Source organism: Erythrolamprus reginae, chromosome 2 (genome assembly GCF_031021105.1).
Source record: "Erythrolamprus reginae isolate rEryReg1 chromosome 2, rEryReg1.hap1, whole genome shotgun sequence".
Taxonomy (NCBI): Eukaryota; Metazoa; Chordata; class Lepidosauria; order Squamata; family Dipsadidae; genus Erythrolamprus; species Erythrolamprus reginae.
In genome coordinates, this window is record NC_091951.1 from 29,786,801 (window position 1) to 29,808,033 (window position 21,233).

Here is a 21,233-nt window from a genome sequence, read left to right on the forward strand (position 1 = left end):
AAATGGAGGGTGGATGGGGGACTTATTCCATCTCCTTTTGGATTCTGCATTTGTTGTCTGGCCGCTGTCAGGTGGTCAGATTAGGCAATAATATCTCTTCAGCCCTTATTCTTAACACTGCTGCACCAAAGGGTTGTGTGTTGAGTTCTTTACTTTATGCTTTATGTGAATGACTGCATTCCAACTCACGCTAGCAATACTATCACTAATTTTTCAAATGATACAAGAGTGGTGGGACTCATGGGGGGGTGGGAATGAGTCTGCCTATGGAGATGAGCTGGACCTTCTCCTTTCGTGGTGTGGAGACAATAGCTTGGTCCACAATAACACCAATAAGGCCGAAGAGTTTTCATTTCCAGCCCCCTCCATCCAGTCTCTCCCCTCCCACACTTCTGCCATCTGTCCCAGGAATGCTTCCACATTTTCAAAAAGATTCGGGTACAGACTGAAAGAAATCCCAAGCGCGCAGAAGCAAACAGCAATCCCCTCTACCCATCACACTTTCTCTCCCACCCCTCCAGCCATTAAAGGCAAGCCCGGCTCAGGGATCTGCAGCTTTATTGGTCAGAGAAGGAGCATGCGCATAAGACCCTTCTCCATACTAGCAGAGGGAGGTGGGGATCCCATGGAAAAACTGGCCAGTTGGATAAAAGGGGAGGTGCCTGTCGCGCTCTTCCCCTCTAGGAAAGAGGTCTCGTTGGTCCAGCCTATTCAGGTATTGGAGGGAAATTGTGGGCGTTGCGATTTGAAGTTGCTCTTCCCAGTCAAAGAAACTGTTGAGCAGCCCCGTTTCTCCCCTCTTGGAAACCGGGGCAGTCGGGGGCGAAGTGGCTGTCTAGGCCCCCTCGGACTCAATTTGGCTTGTTTCGGCCCCTTCGAGCAAGAAAGCCGTCCAGGCCCGGGGGTCTCCAGGGATGGAGGGCGCTTCCTTCAGCCCGGAGATCCACCGGCGGCGCTTCCGCGGTCTGGATGGCTGCCGCCAGGAGGCCGAAGGGCCCCGAGAGCTTTGCAGCCGCCTGCATCGGCTGTGCCGTCAGTGGCTGCGGCCGGAGAGGAGCAGCAAAGGGGAGATGCTGGACCGGGTGGTGCTGGAGCAGCTGCTGGCCCTGCTGCCCCCGGAGATGGCGGGCTGTGTGAGGGAGTGCGGAGCCGAGAGCTGTTCCCAGGCGGTGGCCCTGGCCGAAGGCTTCCTGCTCAGCCGAGCCCAGAGGGAAGAGCCGCAGGAGGGGCAGGTGAGCTCGGGGTGGGGAGGGGAGAACCGGGGATCTTTTAATATTTGCAATGAAAGGCTGTCAATCTTGAGTCAGTCAGGATCAAACTGCAGAACTGCCTGGCAGTATTTGGAGAACTAATTTCATCTTTGAATCTGTTTGTTTCTTGAAATACTTCTTTCCTCCTGGAGATAATTGTAAGAGAATTCAACCCTATTTTCACCATCCACAATTTTGAGGGATACAAGAAGTTCTTGAATTTCACTAATAAGTCACAATTTCATCTCCAACATCTCTTTTTCTTTCCTCAGGTGCAGAAATTAATTGGGTCACTTTTTCCAATTCAGCTGATCATATCCAAATTACTAATCCTCAATCTCTTTATTACCTAAAATGGTACATTGCAACTGTAGGTGTTTTTCAATCATTTCACAAAATATTATTTTCTAAACTTAATGAAACAGTAGTATATCTCTAACCATACAGGGGGAATACTTGTGGTTTTCAGAGCAGTTCCATTAGCACTTCCGCAACAGTGCTCTTTAAGTCCAACATAGAAACATAGAAAACTGACGGCAGAAAAAGACCTCATGATCCATCTAGTCTACCCTTATATTATTTCCTGTTTTTTTATCTTAGTGGATGGATATATGTTTATATATTTTTATCGTAAGAGAAAACAGGAAATAGTTTAAGGGCAGACTAGATGGATCATGAGGTCTTTTTCTGCCGTCAGTCTTCTATGTTTCTACGTTGGACTTAAAGAGCACTGTTGTGGAAGTGCTAATGGAACTGCTCTGAAAAGGACAAGTATTCCCCCTGTATGGTTCAGACATATACTACTGTTTCATTAACTTTAAAAAAATAATATTCTGTGAAATCATTGAAAAACAGCTACTATCTAGAATTTCCAGCATTTACCCAGGAATAGCAGCCACATGGAGGGCAAAGTCAGGTTGACTCAGGTGGGGAAAATACTGGTACATGGGGGAAAAGTAAGGCAAGCAAACTAATCTGGTTCTGGTTCTCTGAAAGCAGATCATAAGCCAGACGTTCATGGGGGAGATCTCCACAGAACTCCAGGAAAGAGGAGATCCATCCAGCCCTTCACAGGAAATGCTTTTTAGGAGGATCCGACTGGGGCCTCCTTGCCAGGTAAGTGCAGATTTCTTCTGAGAGCATTGGAGTAGAAACTCCATCTGACCATGAGCTCTTTTCCCCATGAAATGCTGAATCTGTGACCATTTATCCCGTCCCCCCAAATGCACTGTTGGATTACACCCTGCGTTCAAAATTGTTTTTGAGTTGCAAGCAAGAAAATATTTGTAGGCTTCATTGTATTAGACAATTTGAAAATTAGAAATTATTAGAAAATTTGTTTGGTGGGAAGAATTTAAACAGCTGCAACAATAAGACAGCTAGCTAAATGACTTGGGATTTCTATGCTCATTGCCAACATTTTGAAGCTGGCTAGGAAAAAAATTGTGGTGGGCGTGTCATGTTTACTTGGGAGTTTGTTAGCCTGGGGAACTCTGCTCCCCAAATAATAATAATTCGTCGCTACATCATGTAGTCCTAGGTGCTTGGGAAGCACCCAACTGGTGATGAAATACGAAATACAGCATATAGTGATCTCGTTTGCTGTGTTGTATTGACCTAATATTATTATTCTTATTATTATTATTAATAATAATAATAATATTAATTACATTTGTATGCCGTCCCTCTCCGAAGACTCGGGGTGGCATACAAATTAAAATGATCAAGTTCAAGTAAGCAAAAGATTTATAAATTGTTTTATAAATTTTTTGCCACTGGCCTACCTAGCCAAGATGTACTTAATGTCATCCTCGAAATGCTGGAAATGTAAAGAAAGCATAGGAACATATTATCACATATACTTTGCAAAAAGGTTTTGGAAAAAAGCCTAGAAACTATTTGGAACAAATTACTGCCAAACAAACAAATTACAGTGCTGCCAAACGAATCCCAATAAAACCCGAATTATGCTCAGGTACTTAAGGCAGATACTTAATACTGCACGTAATAAATGTTCAGAGTCCATTTTGGAGATAGCGGCATATAAATAAAATAAATAAATGTAATTCTCGAAATTGTGGAAATAAATAAGATGGCATTAGAATTGCAGGAAAGAGATGACATAGAATTCTATCTGACATGGAGTAGATGGAATAATTGTGGGAATCTGAAAAAATACTTTAAAAATTATGAATTTATAAGCTGTAAGATCCCACAAAATTTGAAAGGAAAACGAATGTAATCTTATTAATCCTTTAATCAGACGTATATCATTCGTTCAAAGATAAATTGTTTAACAATGACAATGTTTTATAGCTGTAAACAGTAATCTGATTTAGAAATACAATAATGTTAGTAATACTAAAAGTATAATTTATTGTTAAATGATACAAGTTGCCTGAAAAAACTAAGGGTGAACAGAGGGTTGGCATTTGTATAAATCGTTGTTTGTATAAGATTTGATATACATTTGTAAATCAGAAAATTACTTTTTCTATATCTGTATACGTTTTTGTATCTTTCTGTATGCTTTGTATGTTGTGTTTTGTCCTCTGTTTATGGTTCTTTTTTTATGTAAATACTCAATAAAGGTTTTTCTTACTGCTCCCACCCTACTGGCCTTCCACAAGGCCACAAAGACCTGGCTTTGCCCGCAGGCCTGGGAGCCATGAATTGTCCATCTTTCATGGCCAAATTTTATTTTATGAATGGTGTGCATGTATAAGAATGAATGAATAAATGCCTAGCAACGTACATTTTCTTTATCAGGGTTCTGGTCCATTTGAGGAGGTGACTGTGGACTTCACGTTGGAGGAGTGGGAGCTGCTAGATTCTGATCAAAAGACCTTGTGCAGTGATGTCAAATGGGAAGACTTGAAGGATATGGGTAAGGCCAGGCTTTCCCCTGCCTCCATTCATTGGAGGAATTCTTTTTCAGTGGAGGATGGCTAGCTATTTACCCTCAGATGCTTAAGGTGATCATCCCTCCTTAAGGCCTTGTAAGAAATACTCACTGTAGACTCTAAAAATGTCTTAGATATTTATGGCAGGGGCTGAACAGATTGACCAATCAGTACCAAAGCCTTAATATATTTCTTGGCCAAAAATCATTTGTGTACCATCAGAATGTCCTAGCTTATAATTTGTAGCCTTCATAACCTAGCTAAACACATACAGTGGTACCTCGAGATACGAGTTTAATTCGTTCCGGACCTGGGCTCTTAAGTCGAGCAGCTCTTATCTCGAACGACTTTCCCCCATAGGAATTAATGTAAATAATTTTAATTGGTTCCAGCCCTCAAAAAACTCACAAAGTTAGTCTAAATTATGCAGAAAGACATGTTTTTAATGAAGAAATGTACATGTACATATAAATGAATAATGAAGTTTCTTTCACCTAACTTGTAAACTTTCTTAAACTTTTAAATTTACATATGTTCAACTTCTCTGCCACCCAATCCTGTAGGACAGAGGTCCCCAACCCTTTTTGCACCAGGGACCGGCTTTAAGCGATCAAGAGAGGAATGGGTGAATGAATGGACGGAGGGTGGGAAGGAAGGAAAGAGGGAAGGGACAGGAACAGAGGAAGGAAGCAAGGAAACTTATGAAAGGGGAGAGTAAGAGAGGAATGAGTGAAGGGAGGGAGGGAGGGAAGAAGGTGGGAAGGAGAAAGAAAAGAAGAAATAGAGGAAGGGAAGGTAAAAGAGAGAAAGAAAAAGAGCAAGCAAGAAAGAAAGAAAGAAAGAAAGGGGGAAGGGACAGGAACAGAGGAAGGAAGCAAGGAAACTTATGAAAGGGGAGAGTAAGAGAGGAATGAGTGAAGGGAGGGAGGGAGGGAAGAAGGTGGGAAGGAGAAAGAAAAGAAGAAATAGAAGGGAAGGTAAAAGAGAGAAAGAAAAAGAGCAAGAAAGAAAGCTGCAAGCCCCCCCCCAAGCCCCCCAGGCCGGCTGCAACCTTTTAAAACGCGCGCCGCTTCGCAGCTGTCTCCTGAAGCCGAACACGGAAGTTAGCGTTTGGCTTCAGGAGACAGCTCCTTGGCGCTTGTATCTCGAATTTGGGCTTGTAAGTAGAACAAAAATATCTCTCCCCTCCCAGCTCTTATCTCGAGTTGCTCTTAAGTAGAGCAGCTCTTATGTCGGGGTTCCACTGTAGATGGTACCAAACCTGGAACACATGACTTTGAGTGGGGGAGGATCCTCACTATTCTAATTGTAACAGAAATATTTCTTTTCCTTTTCCAAAGTGATGATGGGCTGGAACCTGATAATAGCAAGCAAGCAAGATTAAAGACAGAGGGGTATGAAGTTGAACAAGTGAAATTTGGTCATGAGGACACAAGGAGACGAGAGAGGAACCACTCAGAGAATGGAAGAAAGAAGTCATCCACTTCTATTCCTGTTGGAATCCCTAGCTTCCTGTCCCAGCAAGATCTGGAAGGAAAGAAAAAGGAAAAATATGGGTGGAAAGAGAAAAATTATTTTGGTTTACAAGAATGTGGCATAAACCAGACTGAAGGGGAAATGTATGAAAAATATATCAGTGATTCTTCCTCTCTTTCTTTACTAAAGGAACTATACAGCAAAAGGAAACCACACCCCTTTATAAAATCTGGGAGGGGTTGCAGGCGGAGCAGAGAGATGAAACACTGCATGGAGAGGGGACAGAGATTCATTAATGAGAATAAACTTGTTCTCCACCAAAAGAGCCACAATGGGGAGAGATCACATAAATGTCTCATGTGTGGAAAGACCTTTACCCAGAAAAGAAATCTTAATTATCACCAAAGGATCCACACTGGGGAGAGACCACATAAATGCATGGAATGTGGAAAGACCTTTACCAAGAAAGGAAATCTTAATTATCACCAAAGAATTCACACTGGAGAGAAACCATTTAAGTGCCTCAAATGTGGAAAGACCTTTACACGCAAAGGAGATCTATATCGTCATGAAAGTATACACACAGAGGAGCGACCATATAAATGCATGGAATGTGGAAAGACCTTTAAAAGGAAAGGAACTCTTAATGATCACAAAAGGATCCACAGTGGGGAGAGACCCTATAAATGCAGGGAATGTGGAATAACCTTTATAAGGAAAGGACATCTATATCGTCATGAAAGTATACACACAGAGGAGCGACCATATAAATGCAGGGAATGTGGAATAACCTTTATAAGGAAAGGACATTTTAATCAACATGAAAGGATACACACAGTGGATCGACCATGTAAGGTCTCGGAGAAGGCGGACTCCAAGACCGCCTTCTGTAGCACAAATCCCAGTGACCGGGGAGGTCCCACAGAGTTGGTCTCCTTAGGGTCCCGTCGACCAAACAATGTCGGCTGGCGGGACCTAGGGGAAGAGCCTTTTCTGTGGGAGCCCCGACCCTCTTGAATCAGCTCCCCCCCGGAGATTTGCACTGCCCCCACCGTCCTCTCCTTCTGAAAGAGTTTAAAAATTCATCTTTGCCGTCAGGCTTGTGGCTTTTAGATCATCCCCCTGACCAATGAATATATTAAATATGATTGTTGAATGATTGTTTTGATAGGTTTTCTTTTAAATTGAATTTAATGGTTGTTTTTTAATGTACTATTAATTGGATTCATATTATTGTTCTGTTTTTGTACATGGTGTGAGCCACCCCGAGTCCTCGAAGAGGGGCGGCATACAAATCCAAATAAATAAATAAATATAAATTCATGGAATGTGGAAACTCTGATGCGCAAAAAGGGCATCTTAATCAATATGAAATAATACACACTGGAGAGAAACCATTTTAATCTTCATGGAAGAATCTCCTTAAAAATTTCCATTGTTGGAAGTTTCACAACTGGAGGCTAGTTGTTCCGCTTATTAATTGTTCTAACTGCAGGAAATTCCTCCTTAGTTCTAAGTTGCTTCTCTCCTAGTTTAGTTTCCATCCATTGCTTCTTGTTCTATGCTCAGGTTCTTTGGAGAATAATTTGACTCCCTCTTCTTTGTGGCAACCCCTGAGATATTGGAACACTGCTATCATCTCCCCTAGTCCTTCTTTTCATTAAACTAAACACACCCAGTTCAACAAACCGTTTCTTCATGTTTTAGCCCCCAGTCCCCTAATCATCTTTGTTGGTCTTCTCTGCACATTCTAGTGTCTCAATATCCTTTTTACATGGTGGCAACCAAAACTGAATGCAGTATTCCACGTGTGGCCTTACAAAGGCATAAAGAGGTGTTGACACTTCATGTGATTTTCATTGTATCCTTTTCGTAATGTAGTCTAGAACCGTATTGGCTTTTGGGCAGTTGCTGCACACTCCTGGCTCCTATTTAAATGGTTCCCCAGGAGCAGGAGAGCACCTCAGATTGCCTTGGGCTTCTTTTGGCTATCCTCCTGCAGGAGACTAGGGATAGAGTGCACCCTCGGAACAGAGATTCTTATAATTATTTTTTCCTTTCACAACCAGCTCAGGGGGCCTAGAAGCGTCATTGGGCATAGAAAGCCCATGCGCATAAGACCGTTGTCGGTACCCTCGAGTCGAAGGGAGGTGGGGTTTCTAGGAAAAACTGGCCAGTGGGATAAAAGGGGAGGTGCCTCCCGCGCTATTCCAGTCTAGGAAAGAGCACTCGTTGGCTCAGCCGCTTTAGGTATTGGAGGGAAGTTCTGGCGGAGCGATTTGAAGCTGCTCTTCCCAGTCTCAGAAACTCTTGATCAGCCCCGTTTCTCCCTTTTCCTCGAAACCTGGGCAGTCGGGCCCACGCGGACTCTTTTGGCTTGTTTCGGCCCCACTCGAGCAGGAAAGCCGTCTAGGCCCCGGGGTCTCCAGCGATGGACGGCGCTTCGTTGAGCCTGGAGATCCACCGGCGGCGCTTCCGCCGTCTGGATGGCTGCCGCCAGGAGGCCAAGGAGCCCCGGGAGCTTTGCAGCCGCCTGCACCGGCTGTGCCGTCAGTGGCTGCGGCCGGAGAGGAGCAGCAAAGGGGAGATGCTGGACCGGGTGGTGCTGGAGCAGCTGCTGGCCCTGCTGCCCCCGGAGATGGCGGGCTGGGTGAGGGAGTGCGGAGCCGAGAGCTGTTCCCAGGCGGTGGCCCTGGCCGAAGGCTTCCTGCTCAGCCGAGCCCAGAGGGAAGAGCCGCGGGAGGGGCAGGTGAGCTCGGGGTGGGGAGGGGAGAACCGGGGGTCGCTCGGGGTCTGCAGTGAACTGCTAATAACAAAGAGAGATTGAAGGCTTTCGATCTTGATCAGGTCAGGATGAAACTGCAGAACTGCTTGCACTCTACAGTCAACAGAATTAGCCTCCTGACTGCCTGAATTGGGAGATCTAACTTCCTCTCCAAATCTTTTTATTTCTTGAAATAGTTCTTTCCTTCTAGAGGTAATTCTGAGAGAGAAGAGAATTCAACCCTAATTTGATCCAATAAATAAATAAATAAATAAATAATAATAATAATAATAATAATGAAGTGAATGAAGTATTTGTGTCTATCTGAATAGTTCTCCCTTACGGGAATACTTGTGATTTCCATAACAATTCTGTTAGTTATTGAAACAGGGCTCCTTAAGTCCAACACATATCTGAAATGACAAGCAGAAGCCACATGGAGAGCAGAATCCCCAAGTTATTTTACTTTTATTTGGGTTGTGGAAATACAGGTACAGAGGCAAAAAGTAAGGGAAGCGAACTAATAAGGTTCTGGTTCTCGAAAGCAGATCATAAACCAGACTCTTCTGTCAGGTGCAGTGGCCTTTCATGAGGGAGATCCCTGCAGAGCTCCAGCAAAGAGCAGAGCCCTCCAGCCCTTCTCAGGAGCTGTTTCATAGGAGGATCCAACTGGGGCCTCCTTGCCAGGTAAGTGCAAATTCCTTTCTAGGCTGCAGTAAAAGGGTGGGTAGAGCGGTCTCGCAGTGGCTGATGAGACAATCTGCTGTTGTAAGGAGCAGCCCGTGGGATTCGAACAAGGAGCCTTGAAAGCAAGGAGAGACAGCAGCAGCCCTTTTCTATCCCGTCCCCACCTTGACTCATTTGCATATGACCACTTTCTAAGGTAACAAAGGTTGACACACACCCTTTCCCCACCCCAGGCTATGGATGGATGGATGGATGGATAGATAGATAGATAGATAGATAGATAGATAGATAGATAGATAGATAGATGATAGACAGATGGATGAATGGATGGATGGATTGATTGATTGGTAAGATGATGGACAGATAGATAGATTGGTTGGTTGGTAGATAGATGATGGACAGATAGATAGGTTGATTGATTGATTGATTGATAAGATAGATGATGGATAGATACATAGATATATGATAGATAGATGGATAGATTAGGTGATGGATAGATAGATTGATAGATTGATTGATTGATAGGTAGATAGTTGATGGATAAACAGATAGATAGATAGATAGATAGATAGATAGATAGATAGATAGATAGATAGATAGATAGATAGATAGATAGATACAGGGGCGTGGAGAACTCGGAGCAGTTTCCCCCGGACAGAGAAGCCGTGCAGGGTTGCTGGGGCTGCCGAGGATCAAGCACAGGGAGGATAAGCGGCGGCCGAATTACGACTCCGGGCTGCTACTTCAAATGGCCCCTGCTTCGTTCGGGGAGACAAAGGGGAGCGCGTGGCTGTCCCCGCGGTCTCCGGAGGAGGGGGAGGAAAGTTTGCATCTTTTCAAGGGAGCCTTGTCTGAAGCCAAAGTGCCAGGATTCTCCCTTTCCGCCATCTCCGAAACCTTTCAAGGAGGGTGGAAGCCCCGTTGGTTGACAAGTCGCCAGTGGTCTTTCATTCCTCGGTGTGTTGAAGATTGTTCTTGAGTTGTGAGCAAGAGAACATTTGTAGACTTAAATATTTTTTTAGGAAGAGTGCTAAAAACTAGTTAGGTATGAATCCCATGAAGATAAAACCCTAAACGATTTTTAAATATTTACAGCAGTAAGACTGTTAGATAAGTGAATTGGGATTTGTGGGTTCATTGCCAACATTTTAAAATAGGCTAAGAAAAATTTCTAGTGGATGGATCATGTTTACTTAGGAGTTTGCTAGGCTGGAAGATTCTGCTCCCTGAAATCTCTTTCCTGAGTTATTCTTGCCATTGCTGTGTTGCCATTCTACAGCCTGGATGCATCTAAGCCATGATTTGGGGAGCTACAGTTTCCCAGCACCAAGACTATATGGCAAGAAAATATTTGTTTAGATCAGTGATTTTCAACCTTTTTTGAGCTGCGGCACATTTTTTACATATACAAAATCATGGGGCACGTTGAGCGGGGGGGCAATGGGGGGGGATAAAAAAAGTTTGGACAAAAAAATTCTCTCTCTCTCTCTTCCTCCCTTTCACTATTTCTCTCCCTCTTTCTCTCCCTTCCTCTCTCCATCCCTCTTTCTTTCTCTCTTCCTTCCTTCCTCTCTTTTTTGCTCACTTTCTCTCTCCCTCCTTCCCTCCCTCTCTTTCTCTCTCTCTTGCTTTCTTTCTCTCTCTCTTGCTTTCTCTCTCTCTCTCTTGCTTTCTCTCTCTCTCTCTTTCTTTCTTTCTTTCTCTCTCTCTTTCTTTCTCCTCTCTCTCTTGTTTTCTTTCTCTCTCTCTCTTGCTTTCTTTCTTTCACTCTCTCTCTTTCTCTCTCTTGCTCAGCTTCGCGGCACACCTGACCATGTCTCGCGGCACACTAGTGTGCCACGGCACACTGGTTGAAAAACACTGGTTTAGATCATTGTGAACCCATTTTGTGCCGTAAGAGAGAAAACGTCCAAGTCTTTCCTGGTAGTGTCTGTCAAAGAACATTTTCTTTCTATCAGGGATCTGGTTCATTTGAGGAGGTGACTGTGGACTTCACACTGGAAGAGTGGGAGCTGCTAGATTCTGGTCAGAAGACCTTGTGCAGAGATGTCACGTCGGAAGCTTTGAAGAATATCGGTAAGTCCAGGCTTTCCCCTGGCTTCCATTCATTGGAGGATTTCTTTTTCCGTGGAGGATGGCTAGCTATTTATCCTCAGATGCTTAAGGTGATCATCCCTCCTTAAGGCCTTGTCAGAAATAGTCAATGTAGACTCGTAAAATGTCTTAGATCTTTATGGCAGGGGCTGAAAATATTGACAAATCAGTACCAAAGCTTTAATATATTTCGTGGCTGAAAAATTGTGTGTCATCAGAACGTGCTAGATAATGATTTGCAGCTTTCATATCCTAGCTAGACACATAACTGGTACCAAACCTGGAACACATTTATTTATTTAATTATTTAATTATTTATTTAATTATTCATTCCATTCCTTCCTTCCTTCCTTCCTTTATTCATTTATTAAATTTCTATGCCGCCCTTCTTGAGGCCATTCAGTGCGGTGTTTGTGAGAGGGGGTGGGATCATCACCATTGTAATTGTAACAGAAATAGTTCTTTGCTTTTTACAAGGAGATGACGGACTGGAAGCTAAAAAGAGCAAGCAAGCAACATTAAAGACAGAGACGTGTGAAGTTGAAGAAGTGAAATTTGGGAATATCAAGAAAGAAAATCTTAATCATCACAAAAGGATCCACACTGCGGAGAGGCTACATAAATGCATGGAGTGTGGAAAAAGCTTTACAGAAAACTGGCACCTTACTTCACATAACAAAATCCACACAGGGGAGAGACCATATACATGCATGGAGTGTGGAAAGAGTTTCATTACCAAGACTCATCTGATATGCCACCAAACTAGGCACACTGGAGAGAAACCCTATAAATGCATGGAGTGTGGAAAAAGCTTTGTAATAAAAGGACATCTTAATCGCCATGAAAGGATCCACACTGGGGAGAGACCATATAAATGAAGGGAATATGGAAAGAGTTTCATTACCAACACTTGTCTTATTTGCCACCACATGACACACTCAGGAGAGAGAGGCCATATAAATGCATGAAATGTGGAATAACCTTTTTAAGGAAAAGACATCTTAATCAACATGAAAGGATACACACAGGGGAACAACCATATAAGGTCTCAGAAAAGGCGGTCTTGGCTGGCGGGAACTAGGGGATCAGCTCCCCCCGGAGATTCACACTGCCCCCACCGTCCTCTCCTTCTGGAAGAATTTAAAAACTCATCTTTGCCGCCAGGCTTGGGGCTTTTGATCTTCTCCCTGACCAATGAATTTTTTAAGTATGATTGTTGAATAATTGATTTGATAAGTTTTCTTTTTAATTGAATTTAATGATTGTTTTTTAATGTACTATTAATTGGATTCATATTATGGTTCTGGTTTTGTACATGGTGTGAGCCACCCCGAGTCCTCGAAGCGGGGCGGCATACGAATTGAAATAAATACATTAATTACTTTTTTAAAAAAAATCATGGAACGTGGAAACTCTTATGCGTGAAAAGGGCACCTTAATTGTTATGAAATAATACACACTGGAGAGAAACCATGTAAATGAATGGAATGCGGAAAGGCCTGCAGACAAAAAGGACATTTTAATCTTCATGGAAGGATCTCCTTAAACATTTCCATTGTTGGAAGTTTCACAACTGGAGGCAAGGTATTCCATTTATTAATTCCACCTTAGTTCTAAGTTGCTTCTCTCCTAGTTTAGTTTCCATCCATTGCTTCTTGTTTTATGCTCAGGTGCTTTGGAGAATAATTTGACTCCCACTTCTTTTTGGCAACCCCTGAGATATTGGAACACTGCTATCATCTCCCCTAGTCCTTCTTTTCATTAAACTATACACACCCAGTTCCTGCAACCATTTCTTCATGTTTTAGCCTCCAGTCCCCTAATCATCTTTGTTGCTCTTCTCTGCACTCTTTCTAGAGTCTGAATATCCTTTTTACATCATGGCGACCAAAACTGAATGCAGTATTCCAAGTGTGGCCTTACCAAGGGATTATAAAGAGGTATTAACACTTCATGTGATTTTCATTCTATCCATTTGGTAATGCAGCCTAGAACCTTATTGGCTTTTTGGGCAGCTGCTCCGAAATCCGGGCGATTATTCAAATGGTTCCCCAGGAGCAGGGTAGCCCCTCAGATTCCCTTGGACTTCTTTCGGCTATCCTCGTGCAGGAGACCATGGATAGAGTGCACCCTTAGACCAGAGATTCTTAAAATTATTAAAAATTATTATAATGGCTTCTCATCTGTTATGCACATATGTGGGAAAAGTAAGCTCCTTCTAGAAAGCATGTATCTATCATTTGAATGTGAGCCTACGAACACATAGGAAAATGGCGAGGAAAAATTTCCATTGCATTTCCCCAGACAAAGAAGGCCTGAAGATAACAGCCATTTCTCCCCTCTTGCAAAATGTAGAAGAGGGCATGTAGGAGCTGGGGAAGCACCTCGGATTGCCTTGGGCTTCTTTTGGCCATCCTCCAGCAGGAGACCTAATGGAGGCCTAGAGATTTCCAGGGATAGAGGGCGTCCCCGACCGGAGATTTAACTCAGACATTTCTGGGGTTGCTATTGTTGCCATTTCCCACCTTGTGGAGCTTGTATACCTGTGTACCTGTACTGAGTATGTGATCAGTGGCTGGCCAGAAAGAAGCAGCAAAGAAGAGATGCTGGAGAAACTGCTGGCACCAGAATTGGAAGGTGGATGGGGGACTTATTTCATCTCCTTTTGGATTCTGCATTTCCTTTTTGGCCGCTCTCGGGTGGTCAGATTAGGCAATCATATCTCTTCAGCCCTTATTCTTAACACTGCTACACCATAGGGTTGTGTGTTGAGTCCTTTACGCCGTATGCTTTATGTGAATGACTGCATTCCAACTCACGCTAGCAATACTATCACTAATTTTTCAGGCGATACAAGAGTGGTGGGACTCATGGGGGTTGGGAATGAGTCTGCCTATGGAGATGAGCTGGACCGGCTCTTTTCGTGGTGTGGAGACAATAACTTGGTCCCTTACACCAATAAGGCCGAAGAGTTTTCATTTCCAGCCCCCTCCATCCAGTCTCTACCCTCCCCCACTCCTTCCATCTGTCCCAGGAACACTTCCGCATTTTCAAAAACATTCGGGCACAGACTGAAACAAATCCCGAGTGCGCAGAAGCGAATAGAAATCCCCTCTACCCATCACACTTTCTCTCGCCCCCTCCCTCCATCAAAAGCCTAGCCCGGCTCAGGGGTCTGAGAAGCGTCATTGGGCAGAAAAGGAGCATGCGCATAAGACTTGTCGATTCTCTCGAAGCGGAGGGAGGTGGGGTTTCCAGGGAAAAATCTGGCCAGTGGGATAAAAGGGGAGGCGCTTGTCGCGTTTTGCCCGTCTAGGAAAGAGCACTTGTTAGACCACCCTCTCCAAGTCTCCAGGGATGGACGCCACTTCGTTCACCCCGGAGATCCACCGGCGGCGTTTCCGCGGTCTCGATGGCTGCCGCCAGGAGGCCGAGGAACCCCGGGAGCTTTGCAGTCGCCTGCACCGGCTGTGCCGTCAGTGGCTGCGGCCGGAGAGGAGCAGCAAAGGGGAGATGCTGGACCGGGTGGTGCTGGAGCAGCTGCTGGCCCTGCTGCCCCCGGAGATGGCGGGCTGGGTGAGGGAGTGCGGAGCCGAGAGCTGTTCCCAGGCGGTGGCCCTGGCCGAAGGCTTCCTGCTCAGCCGAGCCCAGAGGGAAGAGCCGCAGGAGGGGCAGGTGAGCTCGGGGTGGGGAGGGGAGAACCAGGGGTCGCTCGGGGTCTGCAGTGAACTGCTAATAATAATGACAGTTTGAAGGCTGTCGATCTTGATCCGGTCAGGGTCAAACTGCAGAATTGCTTGCACTCTGCAGTCAACAAAATTAGCCTCCTGACTGCCTGAATCGGGAGATCTCACTTCTTCTCTTAATCTTTTTATTTCTTGAAATAGTTCTTTCCGTCTAGAGATAATTCTGAGAGAGAAGAGAATTGAACCCTGTTTCCACCACCCAAACTCCTGAGAGATATAAGAGGGTCTTTGATTTGAGGAAGGGGTCACAATTTCTTCTCCAACATCTCTTTTTGTTTCCTCGGCTGCAGGAATTAATTGGGTCCCTTTTTCCAATTCAGCTGATGATATTGGAATGATTAATTCTCAATCCTATTTCTGACTTTATTACCTAAAATTTTACATTGTAACCTGTAGGTGTTTTTCAGTCATTTCACAGAATATTGTTTTCTAAAGTGAATGAAGCAGTTGTGTCTCTCTGAATAGTTCTTCCTTACGGGAACACTTGTGATTTCCATAACAATTCTGTTAGTTATTGAAACAGGGCTCCTTAAGTCAAATACCTATCTGAAATGACGAATATTTGCCCAGAACTAGAAGCCACATGGAGAGCAGAATCCCCAAGTTATTTTACTTTTATTTGGGTTGTGGAAATACAGGTACAGAGGCAAAAAGTAAGGCAAGCGAACTAATAAGGTTCTGGTTCTCGAAAGCAGATAATAAACCAGACTCTTCCATCAGGTGCAGGAGCCATTCATGAGGGAGATCCCTGCAGAGGTCCAGCAAAGAGCAGAGCCCTCCAGCCCTTCTCAGGAGCTGTTTCATAGGAGGATCCAACTGGGGCCTCCTTGCCAGGTAAGTGCAAATTCCTTTCTAGGCTGCAGTAAAAGGGTGGGTAGAGGGCTCTGGCAGTGGCTGATGAGACAATCTGCTAAGTTGTAAGGAGCGGCCCATGGGATGCGAACAAGGAGCCTTGAAAGCAAGGAGAGGCAGCAGCAGCCCTTTTCTATCCCGTCCCCACCTCGCGTCATTTGCAGATGACCACTTTTCAAGGTAACAGAGGTTGACACACACACCCTTGCTCCACCCCGGACTATAGATAAGATGGATGGATGGATGCATAGGCAGACAGACAGACAGATAGTGATGGATAGATAGAGGGGCTATATATATATATATTTTACAACAGCACGAAGCTTGGAAACTATATATATATATATTTTACAACAGCACGAAGCTTGGAAACTTCAGCCTGATGATGGTGAATGTGATTTCGCCGAAACGTCGCATAAACATGCAAAATATTACACAGGGCAAAACCCGAACTCAGAACAATCTACATATATATATATATATGATAGACGGATGGATTGATGGATTGATTGATTGGTAGATAGATGATGTACAGATAGATTGATTGGTGGGTTGGCTGGTAGATAGATGATGGACAGATAGATAGGTTGATTGATTGATTGATTGATAAGATAGATGATGGATAGATACATAGATATATGATAGATAGATGGATAGATTAGATGATGGATAGATGATAGATTGGTTGATTGATATATAGATAGTTGATGGATAGATAGATGGATGGATGGATGGATTAGAAAGATAGATAGATGATGTATGGATAGATAGATAGATAGATAGATAGATAGATAGATAGATAGATAGATAGATACAGGGGCGTGGAGAACTCGGAGCAGTTTCCCCCGGACAGAGAAGCCGTGCAGGGTTGCTGGGGCTGCCGAGGATCAAGCACAGGGAGGATAAGCGGCGGCCGAATTACGACTCCGGGCTGCTACTTCAAATGGCCCCTGCTTCGTTCGGGGAGACAAAGGGGAGCGCGTGGCTGTCCCCGCGTGCTCCGGAGGAGGGGGAGGAAAGTTGGCATCTTTTCAAGGGAGCCTTGTCTGAAGCCAAAGTGCGAGGATTCTCCCTTTCCGCCATCTCCGAAACCTTTCAAGGAGGATGGAAGCCCCGTTGGTTGACAAGTCGCCATTGGTCTTTCATTCCTCGGTGTGTTGAAGATTGTTCTTGAGTTGTGAGCAAGAGAACATTTGTAGACTTAAATGTATTAGACAATTTGAAATTTAGAAATTATTTTAAAATTGTTTGGTGAAAAGAGTTTAATACAGTGCTTCATATTTCTTGGGAAGAGTGCTAAGAACTAGTTAGGTATGAATCCCATGAAGATAAAACCCTAAGCGATTTTTAAATAGCTACAGCGGTAAGACTGTTAGATCAGTGAATTGGGATTTGTGGGTTCATTGCCAACATGTTAAAATAGGCTAAGAAAAATTTCTAGTGGATGCCTCATGTTTACTTAGGAGTTTGCTAGCCTGGAAGATTCTGCTCTCTGAAATCTCTTTCCTGAGTTATTCTTGCCATTCTACAGCCTGGATGCATCTAAGCCATGATTTGGGGAGCTATGGCTTCCCAGCACCAAGACTATGTGAAAATGCAGGTATAAGTCCGCTTATGGCAAGAAAATATTTGTTTAGTTCCTTGTGAACCCATTTTGTGCAGTAAGAGAGAAAACGTCCAAGTCTTTCCTGGTAATGTCTTTCAAAGAACATTTTCTTTCTCTATCAGGGATCTGGTTCATTTGAGGAGGTGACTGTGGACTTCACGCTGGAAGAGTGGGAGCTGCTAGATTGTGGTCAGAAGACCGTGTGCAGAGATGTCACTTGGGAACTTTTGAAGAATCTCGGTAAGTCCAGGCTTTCCCCTGGCTTCCATTCATTGGAGGATTTTTTTTTCCGTGGAGGATGGCTTGCTATTTATCCTCAGATGCTTAAGGTGATCATCCCTCCTTAAGGCCTTGTGAGAAATACTCACTGTAGACTCTAAAAATGTCTTAGATATTTATGGCAGGGGCTGAACAGATTGACCAATCAGCACCAAAGCCTTAATATATTTCTGGGCCAAAAATTCTTTGTGTGTCATCAGAATGTCCTAGATTATGATTTATAGCCTTCATAACCTAGCTAGACACATAGGTTGGTACCAAACCTCGTACACGTGATTTTGAGTACGGGAGGATCCTCACCATTCTAATTGTAACAGAAATATTTCTTTTCCTTTTCCAAGGAGATGATGGGCTGGAAAATGAGAATAGCAAGCAAGCAAGATTAAAGACAGAGGGGTGTGAATTTGAACAAGTGATATTTGGTCATGAAGAGAACACAAGGAGACGAGAGAGGAACCACTCAGAGAATGGAAGCAAGAAGTCATCCACTTCAGTTCCTGTTGGAATCCCTAGCTTCCTGTCCCAGCAAGATATGGAGGGAAAGAAACAGGAAAAATATGGGTGGAAAGAGAAAAATCCATTTGATTTACAAGAATGTGGCATAAACCAGACTGAAGGGAAAATATATGAAAAATATATCAGTCATTCTTCCTCTCTTTCTTTACTAAAGGAACTATACAGCAAAAGGAAACCACAACCCTTAGTAAAATCTGGGAGGGATTCCAGGCGGAGCAGAGAGATGAAACACTGCATGGAGAGGGGACAGAGATTCATTAATAAGAGTAAAATTGTTCCCCATCAAAAGAGCCACGATGGGGAGAAATCACATAAATGTCTCATGTGTGGAAAGACCTTTACCCAGAAAGGAAATCTTAATTATCACCAAAGGATCCACACTGGAGAGAAACCATATAAGTGCCTCAAATGTGGAAAGACCTTTACCCGGAAAGGACATCTATATCGTCATGAAAGTATACACACAGAGGAGAGACCATATAAATGCATGGAATGTGGAAAGACCTTTAAAAGGAAAGGAACTCTTAATCGCCATGAAAAGATACATACTGGAGATAAACCATATAAATGCCTCCAATGTGGAATAACCTTTATAAGGAAAGGACATCTATATCGTCATGAAAGTATACACACACAGGAGCGACCATATAAATGCAGGGAATGTGGAATAACCTTTATAAGGAAAGGACATCTTAATCAACATGAAAGGATACACACAGTGGAGCGACCATGTAAGGTCTCGGAGAAGGCGGATTCCATGACCGCCTTCTGTGGCGCAAATCCCAGTGACCGATGAGGTCCCACTGAGTTGGTCTCCTTAGGGTCCCATCGACCAAACAATATCGGCTGGCGGGACCTAGGGGAAGATCCTTTTCTGTGGGAGCCCCGACCATCTGGAATCAGCTCCCCCTGGAGATTCGCCCTGCCCCCACTGTCCTCTCCTTCCGGAAGAGTTTAAAAACTCATCTTTGCAGCCAGGCGTGGGGCTTTTAGATCTTCCACCTGACCAATGAATGTTTTAAGTATCATTGTTGAATGATTGGTTTGATAGGTTTTCTTTTTAATTGAATTTAATGGTTTTTTAAAATATACTACTAATTGAATTCATATTATTATTCTGTTTTTGAATAAGCTGTGAGCCGCCCCGAGTCCTCAGAGAGGGGTGGCATACAAATCCAAGTAAGTAAGTAAGTAAGTAAGTAAGTAAGTAAGTAAGTAAGTAAGTAAGTAAGTAAGTAAGTAAGTAAGTAAATAAATAAATATTCCTGGAATGTGGAAACTCATATGCGTAAAAAGGACATCTTAATCTTAATCGTTATGAAATAATACACACTGGAGAGAAACCATGTAAATGAATGGAATGCGGAAAGACCTGCAGATGAAAAGGACATCTTAATCTTCATGGAAGGATCTCCTTAAAAATTTCTATTGTTGGAACATTCACAACTGGAGGCTAGTTGTTCCACTTATTAATTGTTCTAACTGTCAGGAAATTCCTCCTTAGTTCTAAGTTGCTTCTCTCCTAGTTTAGTTTCCATCCATTGCTTCTTGTTCTATGCTCAGGTTCTTTGGAGAATAATTTGACTCCCTCTTTTTTGTGGCAACCCCTGAGATATTGGAACACTGCTATCATCTGCCCTAGTGCTTATTGTCATTAAACAAGACCCATCCAGTTCCTGAAACCATTTCTTCATGTTGCTCTTCTCTGCACTCTTTCTAGAGTCTCAATATCATTTTTACATCATGGTGACCAAAACTGAAAGCAGTATTCCAAGTGTGGCCTTACCAAGGCATTATACAGAGGTATTAACACTTCATGTGATTTTCATTCTATCCATCTGTTAGTGCAGCCTAGAACCGTATTGGCTTTTTGGGCAGCTGCTGCACGCTGCTGGCTCTTATTTAAATGGTTCTTCAGGAGCGGGGTAGCCCCTCAGATTCCCTTGGGCTCCTTTTGGCTATCCTCGTGCAGGAGTCCAGGGATAGAGTGCACCCTCAGACCAGAGATTCTTAAAATTATAAAAAATTACTATCAGGGCTTCTCATCTGTAAGACACGATCTGTGGGAAAAGTAAGTTCCTTCTAGGAAGCATGTATCTATCATTTAAAGGTGATAGGAACATATAGGAAAATGGTGAGGAAAAATTTCCATTGCATTTCCTCAGACACAGAAGGCCTGAAGATGACAGCCATTTCTCCCCTCTTGCAAAATGTAGAAGAGGGTACGTATGAGCTGTGGAAGCACCTCGGATTGTCTTGGGCTTCTTTTGGCCATCTTTGAGCAGGAGACCTAATGGAGGCCTAGAGATTTCCAGGGATAGAGGGCGTCCCCGAACCGGAGATTTAACTCAGACATTTCTGGGGTTGCTATTGTTGCCATTTCCCACCTTGTGGAGCTTGGCTGCCACCTGCAGTGAGTATGATCAGTGGCTGCAGCCAGAAAGAAGCAGCAAAGGGGAGATGCTGGAGAAGGTGCTGGCACCAGAAATGGAGGGTGGATGGGGGACTTATTCCATCTCCTTTTGGATTCTGCATTTCCTGTCTGACCGCTGTCAGGTGGTCAGATTAGGCAATATCTCTTCAGCCCTTATTCTTAACATTGCTACACCAAAGGGTTGTGTGTTGAGTTCTTTACTTTATGCTTTATGTGAATGACTGCATTCCAACTCACGCTAGCAATACTATCACTAATTTTTCAAATGATACAATAGTGGTGGGACTCATGGGGAGTGGGAATGAGTCTGCCTATGGAGATGAGCCGGACAGGCTCTTTTTGTGTTGTTGAGGCAATAACTTGGTCCTGTACACCAGTGTTTCCCCACCTTGGCAACTTGAAAATATTTGGAATTCAACTCCCAGAATTCCCCAGACAGCGAATGCTGATTGGGGAATTCTGGGAGTTGAAGTCCAAATATCTTCAAGTTGCCAAGGTGGGGAAACACTGCTGTACGCCAATAAGGCGGAAGAGTTTTCATTTCCAGTCGCCTCCATCCAGTCTCTCCCCTCCCCCACTCCTTCCATCTGTCCCAGGAACATTTCCGCATTTGTAAAAAGATTGGG

At 43.8% G+C, this 21,233-nt stretch overlaps 4 protein-coding genes across 6 annotated transcripts; all 4 read left to right on the forward strand.

Annotated features, from left to right (window-relative positions):
- The first annotated feature begins 713 nt into the window (after positions 1–713).
- On the forward strand, positions 714–6,790 carry LOC139163144 (neurotrophin receptor-interacting factor homolog). The gene is made up of 4 exons (XM_070744119.1): positions 714–1,232; positions 2,250–2,366; positions 4,020–4,137; positions 5,494–6,790. Exons 1-4 carry the CDS (start codon positions 915–917, stop codon positions 5,535–5,537), a joined length of 597 nt encoding a protein of 198 aa, XP_070600220.1. The 5' UTR covers positions 714–914; the 3' UTR covers positions 5,538–6,790.
- On the forward strand, positions 5,581–6,948 carry LOC139163135 (zinc finger protein 418-like). The gene has a single exon (XM_070744106.1). It carries the CDS (start codon positions 5,771–5,773, stop codon positions 6,644–6,646), a length of 876 nt encoding a protein of 291 aa, XP_070600207.1. The 5' UTR covers positions 5,581–5,770; the 3' UTR covers positions 6,647–6,948.
- A 906-nt stretch (positions 6,949–7,854) lies between these two features.
- On the forward strand, positions 7,855–12,570 carry LOC139163133 (zinc finger and SCAN domain-containing protein 31-like). 3 transcript variants are annotated; one of them, XM_070744102.1, is made up of 4 exons: positions 7,855–8,378; positions 8,967–9,080; positions 11,039–11,156; positions 11,652–12,570. In XM_070744102.1, the coding sequence occupies exons 1-4, from the start codon at positions 8,061–8,063 to the stop codon at positions 12,050–12,052; spliced, it is 951 nt and encodes a 316-aa protein (XP_070600203.1). In that variant the 5' UTR covers positions 7,855–8,060; the 3' UTR covers positions 12,053–12,570. The 3 variants fall into 3 exon arrangements, with proteins under 3 accessions (XP_070600203.1, XP_070600204.1, XP_070600205.1); XM_070744103.1 differs by having other exon boundaries at positions 7,861–8,378; positions 11,655–12,570; XM_070744104.1 differs by having other exon boundaries at positions 7,861–8,378; positions 8,973–9,080.
- A 1,961-nt stretch (positions 12,571–14,531) lies between these two features.
- LOC139159297 (zinc finger protein with KRAB and SCAN domains 1-like) lies at positions 14,532–19,364 on the forward strand. Its single transcript, XM_070736620.1, has 4 exons — positions 14,532–14,849; positions 15,641–15,754; positions 17,501–17,618; positions 17,999–19,364. The coding sequence occupies exons 1-4, from the start codon at positions 14,532–14,534 to the stop codon at positions 18,967–18,969; spliced, it is 1,521 nt and encodes a 506-aa protein (XP_070592721.1). The 3' UTR covers positions 18,970–19,364.
- The last annotated feature ends 1,869 nt before the right edge of the window (positions 19,365–21,233 follow it).

Coding starts and splice junctions, on each gene's coding strand:
- LOC139163144 (XM_070744119.1), top strand. CDS start 915: ATGGAGGGCGCTTCCTTCAGCCCGGAGATCCACCGGCGGCGCTTCCGC. Junction 1,233..2,249: donor AAGAGCCGCAGGAGGGGCAG/GTGAGCTCGGGG, acceptor CTCTGAAAGCAG/ATCATAAGCCAGACGTTCAT. Junction 4,138..5,493: donor GGAAGACTTGAAGGATATGG/GTAAGGCCAGGC, acceptor CCTTTTCCAAAG/TGATGATGGGCTGGAACCTG.
- LOC139163135 (XM_070744106.1), top strand. CDS start 5,771: ATGTATGAAAAATATATCAGTGATTCTTCCTCTCTTTCTTTACTAAAG.
- LOC139163133 (XM_070744102.1), top strand. CDS start 8,061: ATGGACGGCGCTTCGTTGAGCCTGGAGATCCACCGGCGGCGCTTCCGC. Junction 9,081..11,038: donor AACTGGGGCCTCCTTGCCAG/GTAAGTGCAAAT, acceptor TCTTTCTATCAG/GGATCTGGTTCATTTGAGGA. Junction 11,157..11,651: donor GGAAGCTTTGAAGAATATCG/GTAAGTCCAGGC, acceptor GCTTTTTACAAG/GAGATGACGGACTGGAAGCT.
- LOC139159297 (XM_070736620.1), top strand. CDS start 14,532: ATGGACGCCACTTCGTTCACCCCGGAGATCCACCGGCGGCGTTTCCGC. Junction 14,850..15,640: donor AAGAGCCGCAGGAGGGGCAG/GTGAGCTCGGGG, acceptor CTCTTCCATCAG/GTGCAGGAGCCATTCATGAG. Junction 15,755..17,500: donor AACTGGGGCCTCCTTGCCAG/GTAAGTGCAAAT, acceptor TTTCTCTATCAG/GGATCTGGTTCATTTGAGGA.